General features: G+C 45.0%; 2 protein-coding genes across 5 annotated transcripts in view; one reads left to right on the forward strand and one right to left on the reverse strand.

Annotated features, from left to right (window-relative positions):
• The window catches only part of atp8a1 (ATPase phospholipid transporting 8A1), an 81210-nt gene extending 62619 nt beyond the window's left edge, over positions 1-18591 (forward strand). For all 4 annotated transcript variants that reach the window (XM_076148917.1, XM_076148919.1, XM_076148918.1 and 1 more), the window contains exons 28-36: positions 94-216; positions 3699-3777; positions 5457-5518; positions 5639-5695; positions 6022-6129; positions 13244-13332; positions 13647-13739; positions 14741-14832; positions 16222-18591. In XM_076148917.1, the coding sequence (XP_076005032.1) occupies positions 94-216; positions 3699-3777; positions 5457-5518; positions 5639-5695; positions 6022-6129; positions 13244-13332; positions 13647-13739; positions 14741-14832; positions 16222-16319 (801 nt within the window). In that variant the 3' untranslated portion in view covers positions 16320-18591. The remainder of the gene's footprint in view (positions 1-93; positions 217-3698; positions 3778-5456; positions 5519-5638; positions 5696-6021; positions 6130-13243; positions 13333-13646; positions 13740-14740; positions 14833-16221) is intronic.
• A 333-nt stretch (positions 18592-18924) lies between these two features.
• Positions 18925-22939, reverse strand: shisa3 (shisa family member 3). The gene is made up of 2 exons (XM_076148867.1): positions 22318-22939; positions 18925-21003 (listed from the first exon to the last, which is right to left on the reverse strand). Exons 1-2 carry the CDS (start codon positions 22586-22588, stop codon positions 20408-20410), a joined length of 867 nt encoding a protein of 288 aa, XP_076004982.1. The 5' UTR covers positions 22589-22939; the 3' UTR covers positions 18925-20407.
• Positions 22940-23659: the final 720 nt, after the last annotated feature.

Below are 23659 nucleotides of genomic sequence, written 5' to 3' on the forward strand. Positions count from 1 at the left end.
GTAAATGTGATAATGTGTTACTTAGAATTATTTCAATTAATCTCCTGATCCCCGCTCTGTGTATGTGCCTGTGTATGACTGTTTCATTTCTAGATCTTCACTGCTCTGCCTCCTCTCACTTTGGGCATATTTGAGCGTTCGTGCCGAAAAGAGAACATGCTGAAGTACCCAGAACTCTACAAAACCTCCCAGAATGCTATGGGCTTTAATACCAAGGTAATCTTACTCTTTATTGTTCTCTTCTACAGACTTGATTTTGTTATCTGATGATGATGACCTGCTTTTTGTTGCAGTAATGTGTGGTATTATCTTGAACATCTTTCTTTCCAATCTGTCCTGTATATCCTGTCCTTTGCTTCTACTGTTACCATTTTTAGGACAAGAACACTTACTTTACTTTTCATCTATTTAATCTAATATTGTAGGCATTTTATATTTTTAGATACCCATCGTTGGTGCAGGTCATGTAATATTCCAACGTATCACCTAATGCATCTGCCATCAGACTGACCTGGGAGCTGCAGTCAGGAGGTCTCTGGTCTGGCCTGCCTTGACCTGTTCTGTCCATTTGTGGGGGCTGTGTGTTAGCTTTACCCTGCTGCTAATAAAGATGTCTCCCCCTTTCGCCATGCTGAGCCAGAGAGTCGGGCCCTCGTCACAGGCGTGGTGACCTGGTTAGGACTGCATGGATGTAGATTAAAGACGGATTGGCTATGGCCGTCAGGGGCAGGGAAGGTCAAAGGGTTGAGGGAAGCAGGCAAAAGAATCGGGTAAAGAAGGGAACAGAGAGAGTGTGCTGTCATTGTACGATTGTGTCTGTTGCGGAAAATTATGCAATTTGTTTAAGTGAGTCCTTCTTTTGTTCTCGAAGCAAGGCTGTCGGATCAAGTTTAACCTGGTCAAGGCCAGACTGGATCCACCAAAGTGACATTTTAAACCGATTTCTTAATTTGTACTTAATTTAGACTGCACGGGACGACTACTACAGACTACTTCTTCTTCAGATTGTATTGTGCAAAGATAATCGGTCGCTAGCAATGAAATGGAATCGTATAACATTTTTATTCAAGTTAAATTCCCCAAACAGTTCAAGTTCATCCCTTCATTATCAGATTAGTGGATGGAAGAGTTGACATCAGACATAGTTGGGTCTTTTGTTAACTGTACAGTAGTTTACAGAATGATTTATATTGGACCTTAAAAATGTGTGAATTTCCCTTCATTAACTTTGTCAAGACTTCATTAACTTTCTCCGTGCCAAAAAAGCATCACAGAAGTGTGTTCGATGGTTAGAAGCAGCGAACCTCAATTTGTTTGGGCCTCATTTTCCAAGAGCCGTAAATGATGACTCGGCCAGGTCAGCAGGTTGTTTTTGCTGGCTTCTACTCTCTTTCCCCGGAGATATTTTCCTTGCAGCTGGCCTGAGGCAGGGCGAGAAAATCCAGCAGGAATTTGGCCCATACTAGCCTGTCTTTCTGCACGACAGGCTCTTTTGTACACAACAGATACTGTCTTTGTGAATTAAAGCCGTTTGTGTTGAGGTGAGAGAACTTAAGGGAGTGACTGAGGGTGTTAAACACTGAAGGCGTGGCCTCCACTGTGCTCCCCATTTAATGTTAATTACATATTCCTGGGACTTAAATCACTCTAATAAACCACACTCCCCTTCGTAGTAATTACACTACCCCATACCTGTTTACCCGCAACTACCTACTTCTCTACACTACCTTTCCCCCCTAATCCTTCATTCTCTCTCCTTCCCTTTGAGCCTTTAAAATGAATGTGAAGGGAAATTCTTGGCCCGATATTAATTACTTACTTCCATGCTTTTTTTTTGCCAATTAGGAGCCGCACAAAGGGCCAAATCTTTACAGGACAGAGTAGTATTCATTCTGAGGGGATCCCTAGCAACTTGCTAGGATACGAGGAAAGAAAGGGCCGGGTGGCTGGAGGGGTGAAAGGGAGGATCTTACTGTGACAAATGATTATGAACATTTATTGATTTCATTAGCATTCATTATTGTTGTCATCCTTGGCAAAGAGGAACTGGTTTGTACCCCCACTGTGTTGGGGATGGGAGAGGACAGGAGGAGGTTCATGGAGCGCCAGGCCTGTCAGTGGGAGGCTAATTGATATAAACATCCATTTGTAACATTAGTGATAATTTACTACACATAGATTTAGAGGAGTGGGGGTCGGCGTTGGCCACTCCTCACTCTGGGATCTGTGTACACAGTGGGAGGTGAGGTAATCTGGGTGGGGGTGGTGGCTGCTGTGGGACTTTGGGTTTGGGGTTTTGTTTGGTCAATAGCAAAGGTGAGGAGGTCGGGCCATTGAGGCCAAGGCTATAATATAAAGACTTGTAGTCATAGCTGAGAACAAGACTTTCCCTTCCACTGTATTCTGCTAAACATGTTCTCCTGTCCCGCCGTTTTTCATACCCATTCCTGGCAGAATTTTTGGAATTACTCAGTGATATAAAGCAGCGCTACAAGTTTTTCTAAAATGACTCAAAGCTGCGGAAATCTAGGGAAATGGTGTTTCTCTGGGTGTCAATTTATCTTGAATAAGTAATGTTTCACTGTATGCCTTACTGACAGATTTGCTAAAGTTGTTGAAAAGCGTGTTTTAAGAGAGTAAGTCTCTAACTTGAGTCTGCCAAAAACTGATGATTAAAAAGTAGTTGGAAACTAAACTGTGATTTATTTTTTTCAAATGTTTTTATTTTCCCCCTGTCAGCCATTTAACTGTGCGTTTGATGAATTTTCAACTCTTACAATTAACACCAGTGTCTGGGTCAGCAAGTGGGGGAGGGGGGGTACAAATGTGGAGAGGTTTTTGGCAGAATAGATTTCACGGCTGTTTCATGCTACATCGCCCATTAGTGTTTTGTTTGGCTCCGGCGTAGCATAATGTAAATCTGAAACAAGGTGGTTTTTGGAATGAGGGTATTGATTTAAAAGGCTCATCCAAAGTCTGCCTGAGTGCAGACACACATACTCAAAACACACACAGACTGCGGTTCACACTACCACACACACAATGATTTTCCAGGCCCTTATTAATTACCATAAAAACAGCTTAATCTCTATTAGGTCTGTCAGACTTTGTGTGTGTTTCCAGACTGATTTCTGCTTATTTTATTCTCCCGCAATTTCTTTCTTCAACATCTTAAATTCTTAAATGAAAGACCTGAAACCTTAAAAAAAGGAGAGGCTCACACTGGCAGCACACACTGTACATTGTATAATGCAGCTATTGTTGAGGTGAGGGGTTGCATCTTACAGTTTAAGCTGACTGCTAGTTTGTGTGAATTTGTCAAATATGGCGTAATCGTAGCAAAATAGAGAAGTTAAAACCTGCTCACTGACATTGTCCACTGGCCTTTCACTGCTCGTACACTCTCAGCAGCCTCTCCCCCCCACTATAACACACACAGAGGATATACAAAGTGTCTGTCAGCGGGGTGGCCATTCAACGAGGAGGCCCCGACAAAACCGCCACTTAGCCTAGCGCTGGGCCGGGACAATGGGCCCGGGTCAGGGGTCACTTGGTAGGCTGGAGCTACCCACACCCTTTTCTCATGCTCTCTTGTTTCTGTCTCTTTCTGTCTCTCCCTCTCGCGCCCGTTCTTGGAAACCCCTCCCTCACCCCCACATCTCTCACCTCCTTCCCTCCGTCCCTCTCCCCGTTTGCAGGTCTTCTGGGCCCATTGTCTGAACGGCCTCTTCCACTCCGTCATCCTCTTCTGGTTCCCCCTTCAAGCCTTCCGGCATGGTAAGTAGCTCCAAGAGACTCCCCCCATGGCTCTCAGAAAGGCTCAGGATGAGGAGGACGATAGTCAAACACACATACTTTGTCTTAATTAGCTCTCTCTGCAACCTTCCAGTCATGAATTGCAAACATGTGTGTGCTTCACCCAGAGAGACGCACACTAACAAGCGTTTTCATGTCCGCTCGAGTTCATGTATGCACACACTGACCTGCTAGATTTTACAGGCAGCCATTTCAGGGCTTCAAATGAACTTTTCTGTCTCACAAATGTTCCAAAGTCATCTTTCAAACGTCCCAAACTTGATGAACTTATAACATTAGACAGTAAAGGCCACTTAATTTACTATGTACAGTAGAATATTTGAAAGAGTAATTTCATTATACACATTTTTTAACATAAATACCGTACATTGAAATTTCATTCATTTGTAATGTTAGCTAACCTTACCTAGCATAGCCTACAGGGTCTTTAATTGGCAGAATTGCTAATTAAGTGTGGCGAAACATTGAATATTGCTTACAGTTTGATCACACGTCAATAATTTGCAAACCAATCTTGTTATCTAGTTTGGGCACCAACATAGCCTGCCAATGATCAATCATCATGCTACAGCTGCTTAGCGTTGGTTGCTAGCTGTGTTGTGGGTTGTGAAGGTATTTTGGTTGCTGTTTATGTATTGGAACATGACAGAACAGTGCACCCACTGAATAGCCCACATGTTTGGGATTTCATGCTGTTAAATCTCATTTTAATGCTTAATAAAATTAATTTGTGCCAGAACACAGTAACTTAGTGTCAGAGATGCTATTTTTTGTTGTCCCCAGGACAATGGGCCATTCTTTATTTTGAGCCCTGAGTCATTTACACATGCAATTTAAACAAATAGCCATTTTTCTGTGTGAGCATACGGGTGTGTTTGCATGTCAGTATACATGTGTGTAGACATTAAGACGCAAGGTTTCTCTGTGTGTGTGTGTTTGCGTGCGTGGGGAGGGAATAGGGATCTTTGAGCTGCTAAGTCTTGGCTGGCCACGGCTGAGGACCACACATGCTTGGGCCTGCTCTCCAAAGAAAGGCGCCAAGCCCCTTCACTCTGACTGACAGCCTGTCAGCAAAGCCTCAGTGCACACATAGACATGTGACCAGCCGGAAGTAAAGGGAAAGGGAGCCCCTCTTTCTCTCTCGCACGCTGCTGATAATTTGGCTTCAGCCTCAGCTAGACCCACGTGGCAATATGTTTGTGTGATTTGAGGATAGTTCTCATTTTATTCACACAAAAATCCCATCTATCCACGCTCTACAGACTGTGTGTGTGACATGTTTTAAACATTCCCTTTTAATGTCCTGACTAATTTGGTTTTTCAGTCTAATCTTAGCCTAATTGTTGCTACAGACAGAAGTAATATTACAGCTCATCCCAAATGGCACTAATGGAAGCAGTGTTCAATTGTGGTTCTTCTGTTCACCTCATGATCCTGAGTCCACTCCATACCCAAGTCTCAAATAGCTATTTAATACTTCATACCAAGTTCATACTGAGCTGTACTTAAGTAACAGCATATTTAGAATGGGGTCATTTGCTCCACGGCTGAGTTGATAAACTAATGGAACACAGAACGAAGGCCAAAACATAGAAAAGGGAGAACCTTACTCTGAAAGCTGCTGTTGATTCCCTTTGCAGATACGGTTTTTGGCAACGGAAGGACACCAGACTATCTCCTCTTGGGAAACATGGTGTACACAGTAAGTGCCCTATTTTTATGAGGAGCATGAGTTTCTGCCATATAGTGACTTTATGTGTTTATTTTACCTTTGCAAAGGAACTGTGGTGGTTAAGCAGTTATGTGGTATGTGTCTCCGCAGTTTGTGGTCATCACAGTTTGTCTTAAAGCCGGTATCGAGACCTCATCCTGGACCATGGTAAGCTGATGGCTCTCTCCTCTCTCATTGACTTTCTGTTATGTCTTTCCAGTTCCTCTCCTCTATGGGCCAAAAGGTTCTTTAAAAGGCTGGTTTCACAGAGGTCAACCAAAAATCAATGAAGAGGAGGGAAATGTGTGACTACATCTTCATCTTCTCTTCTCTCCGTTTACATTCTCTTCTCATCTCTGAATCTTTTTTATGACATGTATGGCAAAATGCTTCACGTTAATAGGAAGTCAAGAGATGTACAGTGGAGTTAAGTAACAGGTTCAGGAACAGTATGTGAAGTTGACTTTGCTGTGCTTTGCCTTTTCATTAACCAGTTCAGTCACATCGCCATCTGGGGTAGCATCGGCCTGTGGGTGGTGTTTTTCTGTATCTACTCCTCCCTGTGGCCCCTCATCCCTCTGGCTCCCGACATGTCAGGAGAGGTAAACACCAACACCAACGTCACACACTCACACACCGCAGCTCCCTCTAGTACTCTAGTAGAATCATCCATTGACTTTGTTTGTTTGTTTAATACATAACTTACTGTATATACTGTATATATACCACATAGACATACGGCACCTCATTATTAATTTTCCATGCTGGTGGGAAACGTCAGAGTTATACTTGACACAGGTCTGCGTAAGGAGAGCCAGAGGGGGATAAACTGTCAGACCTCTGGCTTGTGTTGCATAATGACTTGATTGGGCCAATTAGCCCAGTGTTTGTGTTACATTGCCCTCACTTGCCATGAGTATCCACAGGTGACACTGAAACATTGTACCAGACTGGAAGCTAAGCAAAGGAATCTTGGGCCTGTTCCAAGAAACCAGTTTACTGAGTTCAGGCTCTTGAGGCTACAGATGATTTCGGGTTGTTGTGGAGAAAAGTTAATAATCCTCAGACTCATGAATCGCTTGTCACACCAAAACTCATCCACCAACAACCAGTCATATGATCAACGTCAGCCTGTGACCAAAAGTTGAGTCAGAAATTAAGATATGTTGCTTCCTTGTTCGCACAGATGGATGACGCATTTCTACCCGCACTGCCTTTCTTCCTGCTGTGATTATCTGCACAATCGGTCATGCCTCAAACGTAATATCATACAGCCCGAGACAGATTACCACAAAGATTTTTATTGCACCCATCTTGCCCAGTGTGATGCTATGAATGCATAAGATCGCAAATTTTCCAGGGGGGCTTTAGCCTGTCTGAGCAAAAACCCTACTGTTCTTATACTTAAGCCTGTGTTCCAGGTTATAACTCAGTAAACCTGTATCTTTCTAGAACGGGCCACTGTAAATACTGAAGAACATTCAATGGTAGAACTATCAGCACAATGGTCACCAGGGTCTGAACGTTCTTTGGGCAAGGACCCTCTTGAAAGCTCATTAAATATAACTGAAAAGTTCAGGCTCAAAAATGACATCTGAAAAGTATTTTTTAGTTTAGTTTTGTTTCCTGCACGCACTCAAATGTTGAACTTGCCACCACACATTCGCAAACACACAACCAATGGGGTGAATCACCTTCAGTCTATCCCCCGTCTATGAAGCATGGCGCTTTCATCCACGCCCGGCAGCACTTGAGTAAAGAGAGCAACGGTATCCTGTGGGTACATGGTAACCCTATGCCCCCGTCCCAACACGAGGACGCCAGTACATCATTACACAGGGACACATCTCCCCCGAAACTCGAGAAGGGATCACAGACACAATCTCCACTTCCAAGACCTTACAGGCCTCTAAAGAGTAGGATTATCCTCAGCCCTGATACAGCCCCCTCTCTGTCCCACATATTTCACTCGGGCCTCCCCGATGCGTGCTTGAGTCTTCAAATATTTTTGCGCTCTCCGTCTTTCCATCTATTTTCTTTCACTCCTTCTCTCTCACTTGTTGTATCAGCTTTTTCCTCCTTTGTTCTCTTTTTGTTCATCTTCCCCCTTCTGCCTGTCGAGAACTGCCCGAGGGCCAAAACCGTAACAGACACCAGAACTCTCTCCTCCTCCTCCTCCTTTTCACTGACTACCCAGCTCGTAGCCTTTTACAGGATACATTCAGCAGCTCTTGGCGTAAAGTGAAAGCATTAATCAGTGTCAGGCAAACTTTTCTTTGGACGATTGACAAGGCAGGTGCAAGAACCGTCCACGAAACGGTGAAACGGCCAGTCTTCCTTTCACAGGTACTCCCAAACTGGCCTGATCCCAAACCGCACATCCCATTCGTTTGCACCTCACAAAAGTCTGACACAGATAGCAAAAGAAAATGTCAGATTAATCTGCACAAGCAATGTAATCCGCCACACTAAGCAGCTTGGCTACACCTCCGGAGATGTCTCAGGTAGGCCTTGTCACGGTGGCCTGCTGTCTGCTCACTTGCCTGCGCTATCATCACAGCTGTCTAAGTGTATCCCTTCTTGCTTCTTGCTTTTCACACACACCTTTGCTATTTTCCAATTTGTGCCACGGGCTGCAGCGCACTACACCCTCTCGCACACACTCAAGTACTTGTCATCGGCACATGGATTTTACACTCAGCAAGCACTCATCAAATTCTTCCACAGTTTCTGCCTGGTGATAAGAAACATTTTCTCAGAAGAGAATCGTTGTACCTCCAGCTTTGTTGATGTGTTGCGTGCCATGAACGGATTCAGGGCTATGATGGTATTTGGGATAATAAATGGATGGAAATCATTTTTCCTCCACTCACATACTTCCTGAGAGATTTATTTTCAAAGATAGTTACACAACAGTTCCTCTGCATAGCAAATTCCCATGATATTGTATGTATTATATAGCCCTGCCCCTCTTCACTCATCTATCAGGCTTGTTACTCTTTAAGGACTTATTAAATCATTGTTTTTATCTGTTGCCTTACTCGCATGGCAGAACATGTTTTACCCGAGGACCTCCTGTACGATGAATCTTACATATGAGACGGTCTATTGAGTGGATGAATCGACTCCTTCTCTCCTCCAATCGTTATTATCTGGTTAACCAGGAAATCCATGTGGACAGTAGTTGCACAACCTTGAATCAAGTTGTCAGACAGAACACGGCAACAAGACAGAACGTACTTGTGATGGCTTGTTGATTCTGTTCTTTGCCATGTGAGGTCAAGCTGTTCCACTACACAGTCGATGAGATGCCGTATGCGCATGTTTATGTGTTTACAATTGAAGTTTATGTATGGTTATTGTTTTACCTTGAACGTCTTGGTTTCACTGAAACAACAAGCTTGTGGTTCCTGCCATTTTACAGGAATCCAATAGGAATCCATTCAGTGATGGATCCAATGACCTTCACCACTGATGTTGACTTTTTTTTTTAAGCCCATGGTTTTTCACATTTGTGTGCCATATGAGTCGTCTTCTCTCTGGTGACATGCCTGGAAACCATGGTAACCACAGCACTGAGCATGCATGGTGATACTCGGGTATGGCCGATTAGGTTCTTTATTTTGGTTGACATGCAGTGTTGCATCATGTTGTAATGCAAAATTGGGCAAAAACTGAAATGATGTCTACATTGTGTCATTTATCTTAAGGACAGTTTAATCTGCTCAGGACACATTGAAAATCACAGATGGATGTTTGCAGCCTTGAGACAGAACTGCACGTGTTTATGTTAAGATTGTTTCCTCTTTGTTTTCCTTTGAGGTGCCTCGCTGTCTTTATTTGGTGACACACAGAGTTACAGAGTGAATGAAAGACTCAAGAGCAGAAGTCATTGGTCTTCGCATTGACTTCTTTTGGAATGCTATAGGGGAAGTTAATTTTGGATTTGTTTGTGCATCATAGCAGTGACATCTTGGGGATTTGCTTTATCTTACTGATTTCAGTTTTTCTTTCTTACTTTTATCTTCACATAAGCCTCCACTGTCTGTCATCCTCTTCTACGGGCTGCAATGTTTTCTGGCAATATATTTACAAATGTCAAGATTTAGCATTCAGAGCAGACACTATAGAGCACCAGGGGCCAACTGAACAGATTCCCCATCACTAACTCCACCTCCTCAGCCTGCCCGCTGCAGGCTGAATGTATGGCCTGGTTGAGCAAGCTGAATTCATCCAATTGGCAAAACAACACGGATTGATGCAGACTGAAGTCCTGCCCGGGACAGGATTTGACTTTGACTTGGCCTAACCCTTCTCCTTTCTGTGTGCCCAATAAAAAAAAGTGTTACACAAAGGAGCTCTGTGCACTTAGACAGTCAGTGTCTGAATATTATGAGTATTAGCATCTGTAGGATGTGCTACAGCTCACAGACCAGTATTTAATGTATGATAGAGAGGTTTCAGGAGGCTGTGTGTGCTTGTGGAGTTGGCTTTTCTAAAACTATGGTGTCTGGTTAGGTGGCTAGTGAAGCAGTGAATTCCCATCTCCCCACATTTACCATTACAATGGCGGCATTAACATACTAAGTGTGTCAGTACTGCGGGTACTATAGGGCATCTTAGGCAAGGGAGGTCAGCGTTCTCCCTTGTTTTTAGATGTCTGGAGACTGGTCACAGTATTTATTTACTGTCATTGAATAAGCTTGTGTCTGATATTCTGCATTGATTTGGATACTAATTTGGAAATCATGGCAATACTGCGAAACAGATGAGCTTCCATATGAAACCTCATACATATGTGGTGGTATGTGTCATTTGGGTACGAGGTGGTTGACATTTTGTGTATGCACATGTGATCGCCTCTGTCTAGTTTCTTCTGTATGTGTGTATGTGTGTATGTGTGTATGTGTGTATGTGTGTGTGTGTGAGAGACCATTAGGTGACCTGTCAAAACACACCATACCAGGCCAGCGGACACTACTGTCTACGCAGCCAGACAAGTTTATTAGTTTCTCCTGAAAATACTCCCCCACTGCCTGGACCCCCGTCACCCCGTCGCGCTCCCAAGGGCCCAGTGGTATGAGACATCACTGCTGTCCAGCCCAAACTGCTGTTTCAGCTGCTAGCAATAGTCTATTGAGATGCCTGAACACAAACATTTGTTGATATTAAGTGGTCTGGGATGTTTGCGGTAATTGCCGACGAATTGCAATCCAATTTAAAGCAATTATACAGTCTCATATCAGGCTTTGTCATAGTCTCATGGTTTCCTTTGGTGTTCCACTGTTGTGCCTTCATTTTTTGTTTGCAGTGTTATTATTAATTACTTCACCTAATCTTAGTCATATTGGAGTTTATGTTGTTTAAACGTCAGAATCACAGATGAGTTCTAAAATAAACCAAGGTCTAAATTAACCAAAGTTCTTTCGACTTTGACTTAATATGTCACATCCACGGTTTATTTTCAAAAGATTCTCAAGACAGCTTAAATGCTCCCAGTAACATGCGCGATACACTGGACGAAAATGAAAACAATTAAATGGACTTGCAAAAGAGTAAATGTTTCCACCAGGGCTGTGTAATTTCAAAATTGAGGGGAAAATATCCCACGCTTCAATGCAATTTTCCCTCATTTATACATTTTCAGTCACTGAGAGAGACAGAAAAGCTCCATTCATTCCTCATCTCATTTCTGACTGTAGGGAAAAGCCATTTTGATTTCCAGTCATTTGGGATTTCCTCTTCCCCCAGTGTTTTGTCACACATCAAAGTCAATTTGTAGATAATGACAAACAGATTAGCTAATTTGAAAAACTGGAGCGCTGTGATATTTTTGACACTGATCTGTGTGTGTGTCTGTGTGTGTGTGTGTGTGTGTGTGCGAAAACCTGGGACTGTGCAGTTGTACGTAAGGCTCAGGTCCCAGGGCCTGTGTCACATTACAGGAAAGACACTGTGGAGGGGCCTCAACAGTTTGCACAAGTGGCACATTACGATGCAACCAGCGTAGAAATTTGCACTTTGACATGTAATGACAGATCGTTTCGATGCACTGGGCCAAAGCAAACACGGCCTCCACTCAGAGAGCTGAAAGGTCAGGCCCCCGCCAAGACGATCCACTGTCCCCCCCTCCGCTCTGGAACCCGAGTGAACCTCCTGACTCGGCCGTTGCATCATCAGAGAGGAAACACTTGCGCTACTGATGAATTGTTTTCCGTGGCCGACTGAGGACAGAAGAGAAGCTTTATCTGGAGATGGCAGAGTTATCAGGGGAGATGGAGATCTGAATTGGATCGCACCCAATCCAATTTTTCTCGCATGAGAAATGAGTCTCGGCGAAGATCACAGCTGTCAGATTTGTGGATTTATCTGCGCTCATGAACTCGGTGTGAACATCGGCTAAAAATAAAACGCAATATCAATGTTTATCAGAGGAGTTATGGAGAAAACAAAGAAAACAAATCTCTGTCTGCGAACTTTAAACTTAATTTAAACTCCATGACATGAAGTATTTCCTTCAGCCTGTGCTGTGCTGTGCGTGTGTGTGTGTGTGTGTGTGTGTGTGTGTGTGTGTGTGTGTGTCTCTAGGCATTCAACTAAGGGACCAGAATTTAATCTAGAATCCAGCACACAGGAGGAGATATCAGCAAAGTGTGTGAACCTGCTGATTCAAAAAGTATTACATTCAAGCAGTAATACATTCGCAACACAGGAGTCTCCTGGTTAATTTATCAATACGATGGGGTTCTTTCCATGAGATGTGTATGTTAGATGTATAAATACTGTCACATGGGATTCTTATTGTTGCTATAGAGGAATCACCAGCTGCAGCCCTGGTGTTTTCTGAACACAGTCGTTAGAAGTCTGAACCACAATGCTACGTCTATCCAAAATTCAAAAGGCAGTTTGAAAAGCCGAATCTCTCCATCACTCTAACCTCCTCACTCTGCTATAAGCAGCTTAGACAACCGTATTCTTTAGATGCTAGAACTAGAAGGTTTTAATGTCCATACAGGTGTTGAACGTTCTTCGCTGACTAGTCAAAGACCTTAACTTAGTTTGGACTTGTTTTCTGAAAGGTCACTGAAGTTATTCTGCTTTGCTGTAATCCATGTAAAGCTTTTCAAAAAACACTGACTTACGGTTTTACGGGTTTCTGGGTTCATTGGGAGTCATGCGTCCGTCCTGGGCAAACATAAATCACTCAGCTGGGACGTGTAAGGATTAGTGCGCAGAGACGCGTCATCGAATCCTTCCTCAGCACCTGATTACGCCCAGCGACTGTCGAATGAATCTTTTAAAAAGTCCCAATCCTCCAATCCACCACACAAAGTCCAGCTGTTTTCCTGTGTAATGGATACTACTGTCTGAATACTTCACAGGTACTTCCTCAGCCCTAAAGGGAGGAAAGGTAGAGGGGAGGGGGGCGGGACCCAAACAACAACATGGCATCATTTAGTCACGGTGGATTACCCACATGGAGGAAGTTATTTTGGATCCATTTACTCGTTATTTCCACAATATAACTTCTTGTTTGGGGCTGCTTTTGTAATGCGAGTTTAATTCGGGACGCAAAGGAAGATGGCGGCTGCTGCACCTTGTGGGGCTTTTGTTCTTTTGAAGAGCTTTGGGTTATCTGATCAGCCGTCCAACTCGCTATTGTCTCCAGCGACCTGAAAGTGTGTGTGACCGTATGTGTTTTGTGTGTGTGTTCAGGTAGAGATGATGTTCAGTTCGGGCGTCTTCTGGACGGGCCTGGTCTTCATCCCAGTCACCTCGCTGGTCTTTGACGTTGCCTACAAAGTGTGAGTCTTCTCTCTGCTCGCTCATCATCACTCCCAATACACATTCCTCCCCGGGGAATTCCTGGGGAATCTCTCCTATCTCCTAGAGAAATTCCTTCCTGAGGACTTCCCATCAGAATTTCCCTCCAGTGAAAATTCGATGGGGAAACGTTTGGGTCTAATCAGAATTTAGAATTATTAGAAGTGTCCCAGACAGCTGCAGAAGCCAGGAGTTGCTTGTCTGGGTACTTTTACAGCATTTGTCTTGTATGTCTATGAGCAAGGCATCTGTCAGTGCTGTCACTGGGCTCTTACATTTAATGTTGTCCACACAGGGTGAAGAAAGTGTATTTCAAGACCCTGGTGGATGAGGTACAGGAGCTTGAAGCCTTATCCAAAGATCCTGGAGCCGTGGTGCACGGAAAGAGGTACGGATACACACCACACACACACACCGCTCTGTCTTTACAGCCTCCAATAAGTTATTCTAATACCTAACTGGATCAAATAAACAAAGTAATGTTTGATTAAACGTGAATGAAATTGCACTGTCCTCTTGAAAGTCAACTTAAATGATGACTGCAGCTGAAACATCAGCTCAGGTTTATCCTGGTGTGTTTCCAAACTCTCCTTATCTTCTTCCAGGGATAATCTCTTATCATGAAATCCAAAATCGCTCACAGTTTCTCTAATGTACATGCTTCAACTATCAGCAGGATTGCTGTGTTGTAGGAAATTGGTCCCAAATTGCCTGCGTTTGACTGTAATGTTAGCCATTATGTCACAGACGTCCTGATATTAAAGCCGTATATTCTAACAGTGTGTTAGTTAAAGCAGGTCTGCTGGCTCCCTGGGCTCCCTCAGGCCTTCAGAGAGGCATTAGCATGGAGCAGATCAGTGTGAAATCTCCTGCTGGCTGAAAATGATCTCCCTGCTTGGCCACTGTCCCAGACCCAGCAGGCTACCGAGCCTGGCGCTGGCACACACACACACACACACACACACACACGTCAAGCCACACATAGAGAAACAAACATTTGCGGAGATGCAAACACACAGACAGCTTATGGATGATTTCTGCACTTATTCACGTAAGCAGACTCATTAGCGCTTCAATGCACAGGACTCCTGTAAACATGTAGTGTATGCTTTTTGGTCAATACCTCACATACTGTATACACACACACACACACACACACACACACACACACACACACACACACACACACCCACCCTCTCTGCCTCTCTACATGGTCTGCAGCAGCAGGTAGAGCAGTTGGCAGATCCGTACCCTCGGTGGAGGTTCTTGGACAGAGGTTTGATGTATGGCTCATTAAATGTGCCTATGGTGCTCAGCATGCTGCTAATACACTCCGTGTGTGTGTGTGTGTGTGTGTGTGTGTGTGTGTGTCTGTCTGTGTGTGTTTAGTTTAACGGAGAGAGCCCAGCTCCTGAAGAACGTCTTCAAGAAGAGTACGGTCAGTCTGTACCGCTCCGAGTCCATGCAGCAGAACCTGCTCCGTAAGTCTCACCCTCCTTCTTTCTTTCTTGCTTCTTTATCGAGTTTTCTTTTCTTTCTCCATCACTTTTCCTCCTCTCCTTCCTTTCTTTATTCTCTCTCAGCTCAGCCTAACTCCCTCGCTCTCTCTCTCTCTCTCCCCACATCCTTCCCTACTCCCTAAACATGCCTCATTGCCGAGGAATCCGGCCCCCCAAAGAAACGTGACCCCCCTCCCCAAAAGACAAAAGAACAACCTGAGTTTGTCCCCATGACGTATAGACTGTATCCTGAGTTTGTCGGGGGGGAACAGAGCGATGTCATACTTTCTGCTTTGACTCATATCTCCACAGTCTCCAGCGTAGACGGCCGCCGTCCTGGTGAACCAGTAACACTGTGCGCATACCGCCACTCTCACCGTATGTTCTCTTCTAAACCGTTGCAGGAAGTAGACATCCGTAGTCATGGAGACACACAGCCCCGTAGCTCCCTGTGTGCACACTTTTTACACACTCCCAGCACAGAACCATTAGATGAGTTAGGAGTCTGGTCACAAGATGAACAAAAATAGAGTCCATACGGTGGTTAGAGCCGGGCATCCAACCTCAATTCTTCCTAACTTGACGATGAAATGTGGCTCAGCTCGCAGTCGAGTCCTCACGCAGTCGTTTGTGTCAAGTCGGCGCATGTTGCGTAACGAGGACCTTGACGCCCGGCCCTAAACATGACTCTGTGTGTGTTTTGTTGTGTTTCATCTCTGGTGTCTTGTTTTGCTCTCTTCTGTTCTTTCCGTTCTTCTGTCTGATCATTTTGTGTTTTGTTTTTTTTCCGTTTGTTTGTTTGTTTGTGTCCTAGGTGAGGATGAGACCATTGTTGTGGGACACCTTTAATTTAATCATGTTATCTCCTCCACCCCCCCTCTGTGTCTTAGTCCAGGTCCCCTCCCCCCTTCTGATAGACGCCTTCTTTTTCCCCCCCTGTAGCTCTCTGCGCTCTCGCTCCTCTTCCTCCTCTTCCTCCTCTTCCTCCCTCGTGTGCCCCGAGTTGAGTGCTCTCTGTAGAGGCAGATTACCAATGACCAAATGTTGCGATGTTATTTCCCCCCCACCCCCCCTCCTCCCACAATGCACTCGTCCCAGCGGGGTCCTTTGAACTGGCCCGCTGGCCCCCAGGTACTGACACCTGAAGGTGAGTCAGGGGTCAAAGGTCAGGATGGAACCCTGTGTGCTGTGGGCTTCAGAGCTGTAGGAACGTTTAGCTGATAGATCATAAGGCCTTTGTGAAACCAATTTTTTATTACGTAATCCATTTTCAGCTTCCGTGTTTTAAGTTGATTCAGTTGTTTTACACATTTTTCAGACAGTGTTTGTAGCTCGGCGCCTCACTTTTGTGCCTTGGCTTCCCTCCCGCAGACGGCTACGCCTTCTCCCAAGACGAGAACGGCGTGGTGTCCCAGTCGGAGGTCATCCGAGCGTACGACACCACCAAACAGAGGACCAACGAGTGGTGAGGCCCCTCCCCCCCACCCCTGCCCGCCGGCGCCCCCCCGCCGCGCCTCAACCCAGGAGCCACACTCAGCCGTTTTCCCAAAGAAAATGGCGATTTTATTTAAAAGTTGGACGAGGGGGGAGAAAGCCGCGGTGCAAGGGAGCGCCACGGGCCTGAGGGCATTTTATTTGGACATGGGTAGAAAAAGGAAAAAAGGGACAGAGGACGGTGATGTCATGTGGTCTTTGAAAAAGGGAAAAAAAAACAAAAAAAAGCTTGAGAAGGTTTGGACTCTGCTGTGGTCGTTGTGTCCAGCAGACACGATGAGCACTGTGCTTTCTTAGCAGTCTGTGGTCTGAAGTTCTTCACTGTTCTTGCTCAGTTTGTCAGAGCGACCCGTCTCCTCCCTACTGATTTAAGCAAAGACACTTTAAAGCACTGAGCCAAAAAAAAAGAAAATTCAAAAAAGTCTCAAATCGTCTTTTTTTTATCGAATTGAAATCAAAAACTCCCGAAACACTGTAAACTTGAAAAAAAAAAGAAGAGAAAAACACTGGATTCGTTTTTTTAGAGGATTAAAATGGCGAAAAAGATTGCCGAAGAGCAGTCGGACCTACAATCTTCCAAGTACTCGTGAATTCGGAAAATAAAACCTCTCCAAAAGGAAACCAAATGTAATCACACTCCTGAGTGTATTCCAGCGCTGAATGGACCACTTCAGAGCAGACGTTTCAATGTTACGTTTCATTTTGCACATAAGGAAGCATCTACTGTGTAAAGCCTTACATTTGTTCATGCCTTCACTCGTCTTTTAATCTATTCTTGGGGTTTCTTGTATAGACGTGTACACGGGTAATCACGCCCGCTTTTATTTATTCTTCGTTTTTAGTCGTCGTCCGTCCATGTCTGTCGTCGTTCTCCGCCGTTGTTTTGTTTGGTCTCGACTTATTAATTGCATTCCACATTGCTCGGCTTCAACAATCACAACGGTGCCTACGTAGACCTTTTCCCTGATAGAAAAAAACTAAACAAAACGACAGCCAAGAATAGTTTAGCCGGCTACTTTAGAACAGTGCTCCTCCTCTCAGCCTAGATCAGCGTCTCCCCCACCACTGTGTCGCACTTGTTACAATGTGAAAAACCACATTGTGCCTGGTGGCAAACGGTACGACCCCGGATTCTTGCCCCCTTCCCCGCTCTCCTCCCCTCCCCCCCCACCGGCAGGTCTCGTTTGGCACGGCCTACGTTTGCTTACAGTGGTGGCTTCTGTTTCACGATAGTATTTCCCTTAAAAAAGGAGATTTTATCCTTCTAACATAAGTGCCATTAGCTTAAGGGAGAGAGAAATATTAGCCAGGAAACTCCACAACATTATCAAAACGACTTTGTCTCTATAGTTATTTTGTGGATTTGTATTTTTATATTGGAGATGTATGAATTTTGCATTGACTGGCTTTGTAAGGAATTGTCTGTATCTCGTGTTTTCTTTCTCTGATAAACTGGCAGAATACTTAGAATGAGGAAACTTCAATGTCTTGTAATTATTAATATTGTCATAGCTTGATTTATTTATAATTGACTGTCTGTGTGGTTGCTTTCTTCTCCCTATGGGAGACCAGATTTCTGATACTGTGTGAGGGTGTTTGTCAGTTTATTGCTTGCATATGCATGTGTGTGTGTGTGCGCGCGCGTGCGTTTGTGTGTGGGTGCGCGTGTGTGTCTCCTCTGTGGATTATCTCTGTGTATGCACTGCATGTCTGTGTTCTCTATGTGAGACTGGGACTTCCTCAGCGCTCTTTTATCGCATTTGTGTGGCTGTGTGTGTGTATGAGTGTATCGTATCGCTCGCTCCAATCGTCCGTCTGCACGACTCCAGGTATAGCTATGGTGTAATACTGTGTGCTGATGCATGGCCCTTATGGGGAAGTGTGAGTGAGTGTGTGTGTGTGGGGTATGATTGTCTGGTGTATGTGTGTGTGTGGTCAGACTCCAGCGGCTCGCTTTGACAGGAGCTGTTGCACAATGCACTCAATGTACCTTTTCCAGTAGTGGATCTTTGGTATTCTCTGGTTCTGATTTGTGTTTGTAGCTTGTTTTCTTCTCCATGCGGTGTAACTCTGCTTTACAGGAACGCTCTTTTGTGCATCTCAGTTTAGTGACTCGAAGAATTAAATGATTAGTTCTGCTCTTCTTTGCCGTGTAATGATTGGTTGTCATCTGTCAAAATTCCAAAACCGCTGAATGTGGGTGTTGTCATCGTGGAAGACTTGAAACTGTTGCTTTCCCCCCCCCCCCCCAGAAACATAAAAACACGTCGTTGTCCGTGAAAGTTGTGGGCAGCATGAATGCAAAACACTTAAGCCGTCGTTTGAATCAAGTGTTAACCGTAATAACACGACTCTCCTACGAGTGTTGACCACTTCACTAAAGAGAAAGCACCTTTAAGTTGAGTTTTAATATTCCTTTCCTTTACATTGTTCTGTTCAATGATTGTTCTGCATGTTGGGACTGCAAACTTATAAGTGTTGTCTTTTACTGCCATGAAGGACTACTGAAATAAACTTCACAAACATGGAGGAACTCTTGGATCATCTCCTTTCTTGTTTTCTTCCTCTCGCTTTATCACCGATGTGATCTTTGCGCCCGTGGGTGGCAATAAACAGGACACACAGCGGGAAGCTAAACAGGAAAAGGATCTGATGCTGGGGAGAAATGCTGTGCGTGCAAATGATGTCAAACACCATCCAGACTCATTAGGTGGTGCTCAACTTGGGGTGTGTGTGTGTGTGTGCTATGAAGCCATAAAAACATGTCAGTATAAGCAAAGATGGGCTTTTATTTTGAAATCATGGGGTTATAATTACTGAATAATTTAGGGAGGAGATCATATTTGTCTCTTTTTTTAATAGCATTTAAATATTTTTGAGGCATGCAACTCCCAAAATAATGAAAAAAACAATTACAAAAAAACTTCTTTCACCTCTTAATCATGTTTCCATTGTGATAAATATAAGTGACGAAACAAGGCAACATTCCAATTGGTCGATATTGTTGTATGAGTTCAGTGACAAATGTTTTTAAAATCCCTGAATCAGTTCACATATTCCCACATCTCAGAGGTCAAAGGTCAGAAACGAGGATTGGGTGGACTGGAAAAGGTTATTTGGGAAAATTTAGGGAAAAGTGTGGCGTTAGTTCAGGCAGTCATTTAAAAAGGTTAGTAACAAAGAAACTGGATTTTGAAATAGCAACCCTGAACGCAGACGCAGATATCAAACATATGGGTCCAAACATCGTGCCCATCTCTTTCGCCGTCGATTGCCAAGTCTTTTTCACACTCGGATAGCCGGCCAACAGAAGAGTCTTTGTGGGAGTTTTGTGTCGTACCTGTTGGTGCAACATAAACCTCCGTTTCTGGGGGCGACTTGTTTTGAACGGCGTGACCACGTTCTGCTCCGTGAACACTGACAATGACTGATCTCTGCGCCGCATTCCTGCCGGGAAGTCTGGCGCGAGACTGAGCGACAGGTAGTGGAGCCACTGTGCAGGCACGAGCACTCTGGTTTCCTCTTTTTGTGTGTGTGTGTGTGTGTGTGTGTGTGAGAGAGAGAAGATGAGGCTTTTCTTCTCTCGGGGACACAGGCCTTTTGTTCACTTGACGTGCGGCCGATTCCTGTTTAAGTAGGTTTATCAGCACACACACTGTTCTGTGAGAAAAGACTTTATTTTGTCGAGAGCTTAGAGAATCATCGGGACAACCCTGATTCGGGGGGTGTAAATGCCTTGCTCACGGTGTCATACAGGGAATAATCGGGTCCACGTGTCTTTCCCTCCTTTAGAGGTTCTTGCGATTGTCAAAAAACATCTCATCTCTGTCAGAGCGCTCGTGTTCTCAGTCACTTTACTCGGTGCTGCTGAGGTGCCAACAAATCAGAGAACAGAGAGTTTTGTTTACATTATGTTATAAAAGTGCGTACGATCCCCGATTACGTCTCCTGTGTCCCAAATCGCCGTCCTGTCGCTCTCCACCGGCTCAGCCCCTCCTGACCTCCCGCCATGTTGCGGCGTGTTTGTCCTTACTGTCGCAGCTCTTCGTCCCTTGAGGCTCTGTCAGCTCTGTCCGAAGTCTGCGAAGCCCTTGACTCCCGAGAAGGCATCGGGCTGCAGGGGGTAGAAGTACTGCTGGGGCAGAAGGAATCCCGGGGCCGGGTGTGGGGGCACAGAGGGCTGGTGGAGCTGCAGCTGGGCGTGTGTGTGGCTGGAGGGCAGGGGATGCTGGTGCTGGAGGCCTCCAGATATGGATGGCGGGCACATGTAGGGGGGAGGTGGGGGCGGAAGTAGAGTCTGAGGGCCCTGGGGGGTTGGGGTGGAGGCGGACGAGGACATGGCGGCAGACACCAGGCACCCGTGCTGCTGCTGCTGACCCCCGAGAGAGAACCTGCGCATGGAGCTGCCGCCGCCCGCCGAGCTGGAGCTGGTGGTGGCGGTGCTGGACTGACGCGACGGCGCCCGCAGGCTGGGCGGCGCCGAGGTGAGGATCATGGGGATGGTCTCGCCCTGGCAGCTCCGCAGAGAGAAGCGGATGGGCTGCTGGGTGGGCTGCTTGGGCCGCAGGCAGGTGCAGCAGTACACCGCCACCAGGGAGCCCACCACCACGAAGGCCACGAAGATGCTGCCTACCATCAGGAAGGGCATGTAGACGGGCTCTGTGGACAGAGAGCATCATGGGAAATGAAGCTGGAGGTTTGATATACGTGAATACTAAGAAAATGGATGAGTAGAATGGATTGCAGCTTCTGTTTCTTTTGAAGCTTCTCCACATGCAGGTACTTCATTGTTCCATTCTTTCAGATCATATCACCTTTTTCCTTCCTTCATATTCACCTTTTACACTGAACTGTTTGGATTTTAACCGTGGCTAACTATCTCAGGTTACACCTCTGAACACGGAGGACATTTTTTGAATGTTTATTTATTTTGACGGGGGAAAAGAAATAGGAAATTGAAGTGACACAGATCTTTCAGTCCAGTCGGGAAATTGAAAGAAAACCAATTAACCTCCTCTGGGTTAAAGTCCCATATTATGAGAAATGGAACAATGCACAGCAGAGTCACTGTATAACACACTGAGACAGGAAATTACATTCAGGGTCAGAATGTTTGTGTTTACTGCGGTTTGTTCTATCGCAAGCTGTCAAAGTGAACAAGCTTCATATTAGAATCTAACACCACTGAAATGCTGTGTTGTGATTGGATAAATTCTGTTTGGAGTCTTTACTGATGATGAGCTGCAGATTTGGAGTCACGGGAGGAGAAAATGTGAATTCAAATGCTTTAAATAGATCAGTCAAAGGACACATAGTGCATAATATAATAAGTTTTTAGGGGTTCAAAGGAAAATAATTTAACGTCTGTTTCAAAAAAGGCTATATCTGCCCAGTGAAGCTTGTCAGCATCATGACGACATCGTTTGTCTGAATTGGACTGACACACTCATTTAGCCAGCTGACACAGAAGAAGGTGGATGATTATTTAGGTTATTCTCCATGTAGGTCTGAGGTGCCCTTGAGCAAGTGATCGAATGTTGTTTTGTAGTTCTGATAACGCTAAACATGCAACAAATGAAAACTAACTAACTAGGAGGTTTGAAATGAATGCACTTTTGGATTCACTTTAACCAGCAAATTGTAAGTTTTACTGGTGTTTCTGGTAAAAGTTATGGACTTTCAAGTTAATTTAAGTTCTTTAAAATGTTTGAAATTACCCCAAAATTCCAAAAGTAAAGTATCAGGCTGAATTTAGAGGAATGAAATGATGCATATTTACATTTATTTCATATTTATTTTCATCGTGAGCGAGCAAATGTGGGTAGTTAGATTTTTTTTAACCAAATCTACAGGATGTAAGTGACTTTTAAGCTTTAGATTTAGAGTAGAGATATTAAAGATTCGCTCCGTTCAACCAAACTTCTACCGCGAACCCTTGAGCCTCGCACGAGTAACCGACCTCTCCACACTTACGCGCTGCAAACTCCGTGTTGTCCAGCTCTCGGTCGTTGGTGCAGCTCCCCTGATCCAGACGCGCGTCCGCGGCGGCGCAGCAGTACCGCAGCGAGCAGGAGCCGCAGCACACCGTCGCGTCCATAGTGTCAAAGTCCTCCGGACACTGGAAGCCCTCATGGTAATTCCCATTCGTGTCCAGCCAGCCGTGGCAGTATTCCCCCTGCGCGTCCGAGATCCGGAGATTCCAGGTCAGATATCCGAGCAGCAGGCAGCTCAGCAGGCGCACCATCCCGGCAAAGGCGCTTGGCGTCAACTGGCGGTTTCCTCTCTCTACCCGAAACCCGAGCGTTCAAAAACCCCGCTTACAAAGCCTTCATCTGGAGCCCGGAGAGCCCGGGTGTTCGCCTCAGATGCGCCGCTGTCACCGTCATCTTCCCACCATCACCAAACAAGTTTAAAGCGCGAGGAGGGAAAAATCCCACCCGTATTCAGCAACTTCTCCAAACTACCGTAACTTCTTCTTCAAACACTTTTTAAACTAGTTGAGCGTGTAAACTCATCAAACTCTTCCTCCTCTTCCTCCTCCACCTCCTCTTCTCCGTGTTGAGGTTGTGCGCTCTCCTCACCACTCACGTGCTGGTTTTGTGTCCCACTCTGATCCGGCTGGTATGGGCGCGCGCACGTACGTAGATGAAACCGGACGTGCGCGTTCTCGGGAGCGTCCGTTAACTAACGCGCGCGCCAGAAATCAACTTCGCAATGTGAGAATACCCACAGGATGGAATTTATAGGGCACTTTAGATCAAAATCCACCAGGAAACCACCGGAAAACCGCGACCTGCTGAGATAATTGTAAATGCGTGTGAACGAGATGAAGTGCCCGAATGAAAAGGAGGGTGAACTCAACACAAAGTCACGTCACCTTTTTGTGTTTGCAGAATAATTTACCATCAGTTCAAAACCTAAATGAGAACGGTGTGAATTTAGAGGCGCTTTAATTTAAATGCTTAGTTTATGTTTGCTTAAATGATAAAATCCCTTACCCACATTCCATCATTATCGTGGCTTTATTTATTTGAATTATTTCTCAACCTGAATATCCATACCTAACCATTTGATTCTACACAATATAATATAGTAATTCCCCCAACTCATTCCTCCATAAACTCCCCCAGTTCAGAAAGTACAGATCTGGCGCCCCCTTGTGGTCGTGCAAACTTTCAGCCCCGTTCGCCACTTTGACAGCTTTACACTTTTACACTCTTGCTCAAGTATTGCGACAATAGATTTCAACTTTATATATCTAAGATAAGCCTTTGAGTAAAGACTTCAGACTTTGGTGTCCTGTGATGGAAGATGG

The sequence above is a fragment of the Genypterus blacodes genome, unplaced genomic scaffold (genome assembly GCF_046128005.1).
Source record: "Genypterus blacodes isolate CSIRO-AG114 ecotype Tasmania unplaced genomic scaffold, CSIRO-AGI_Gbla_v1 ptg000044l_1, whole genome shotgun sequence".
Classification (NCBI taxonomy): Eukaryota; Metazoa; Chordata; class Actinopteri; order Ophidiiformes; family Ophidiidae; genus Genypterus; species Genypterus blacodes.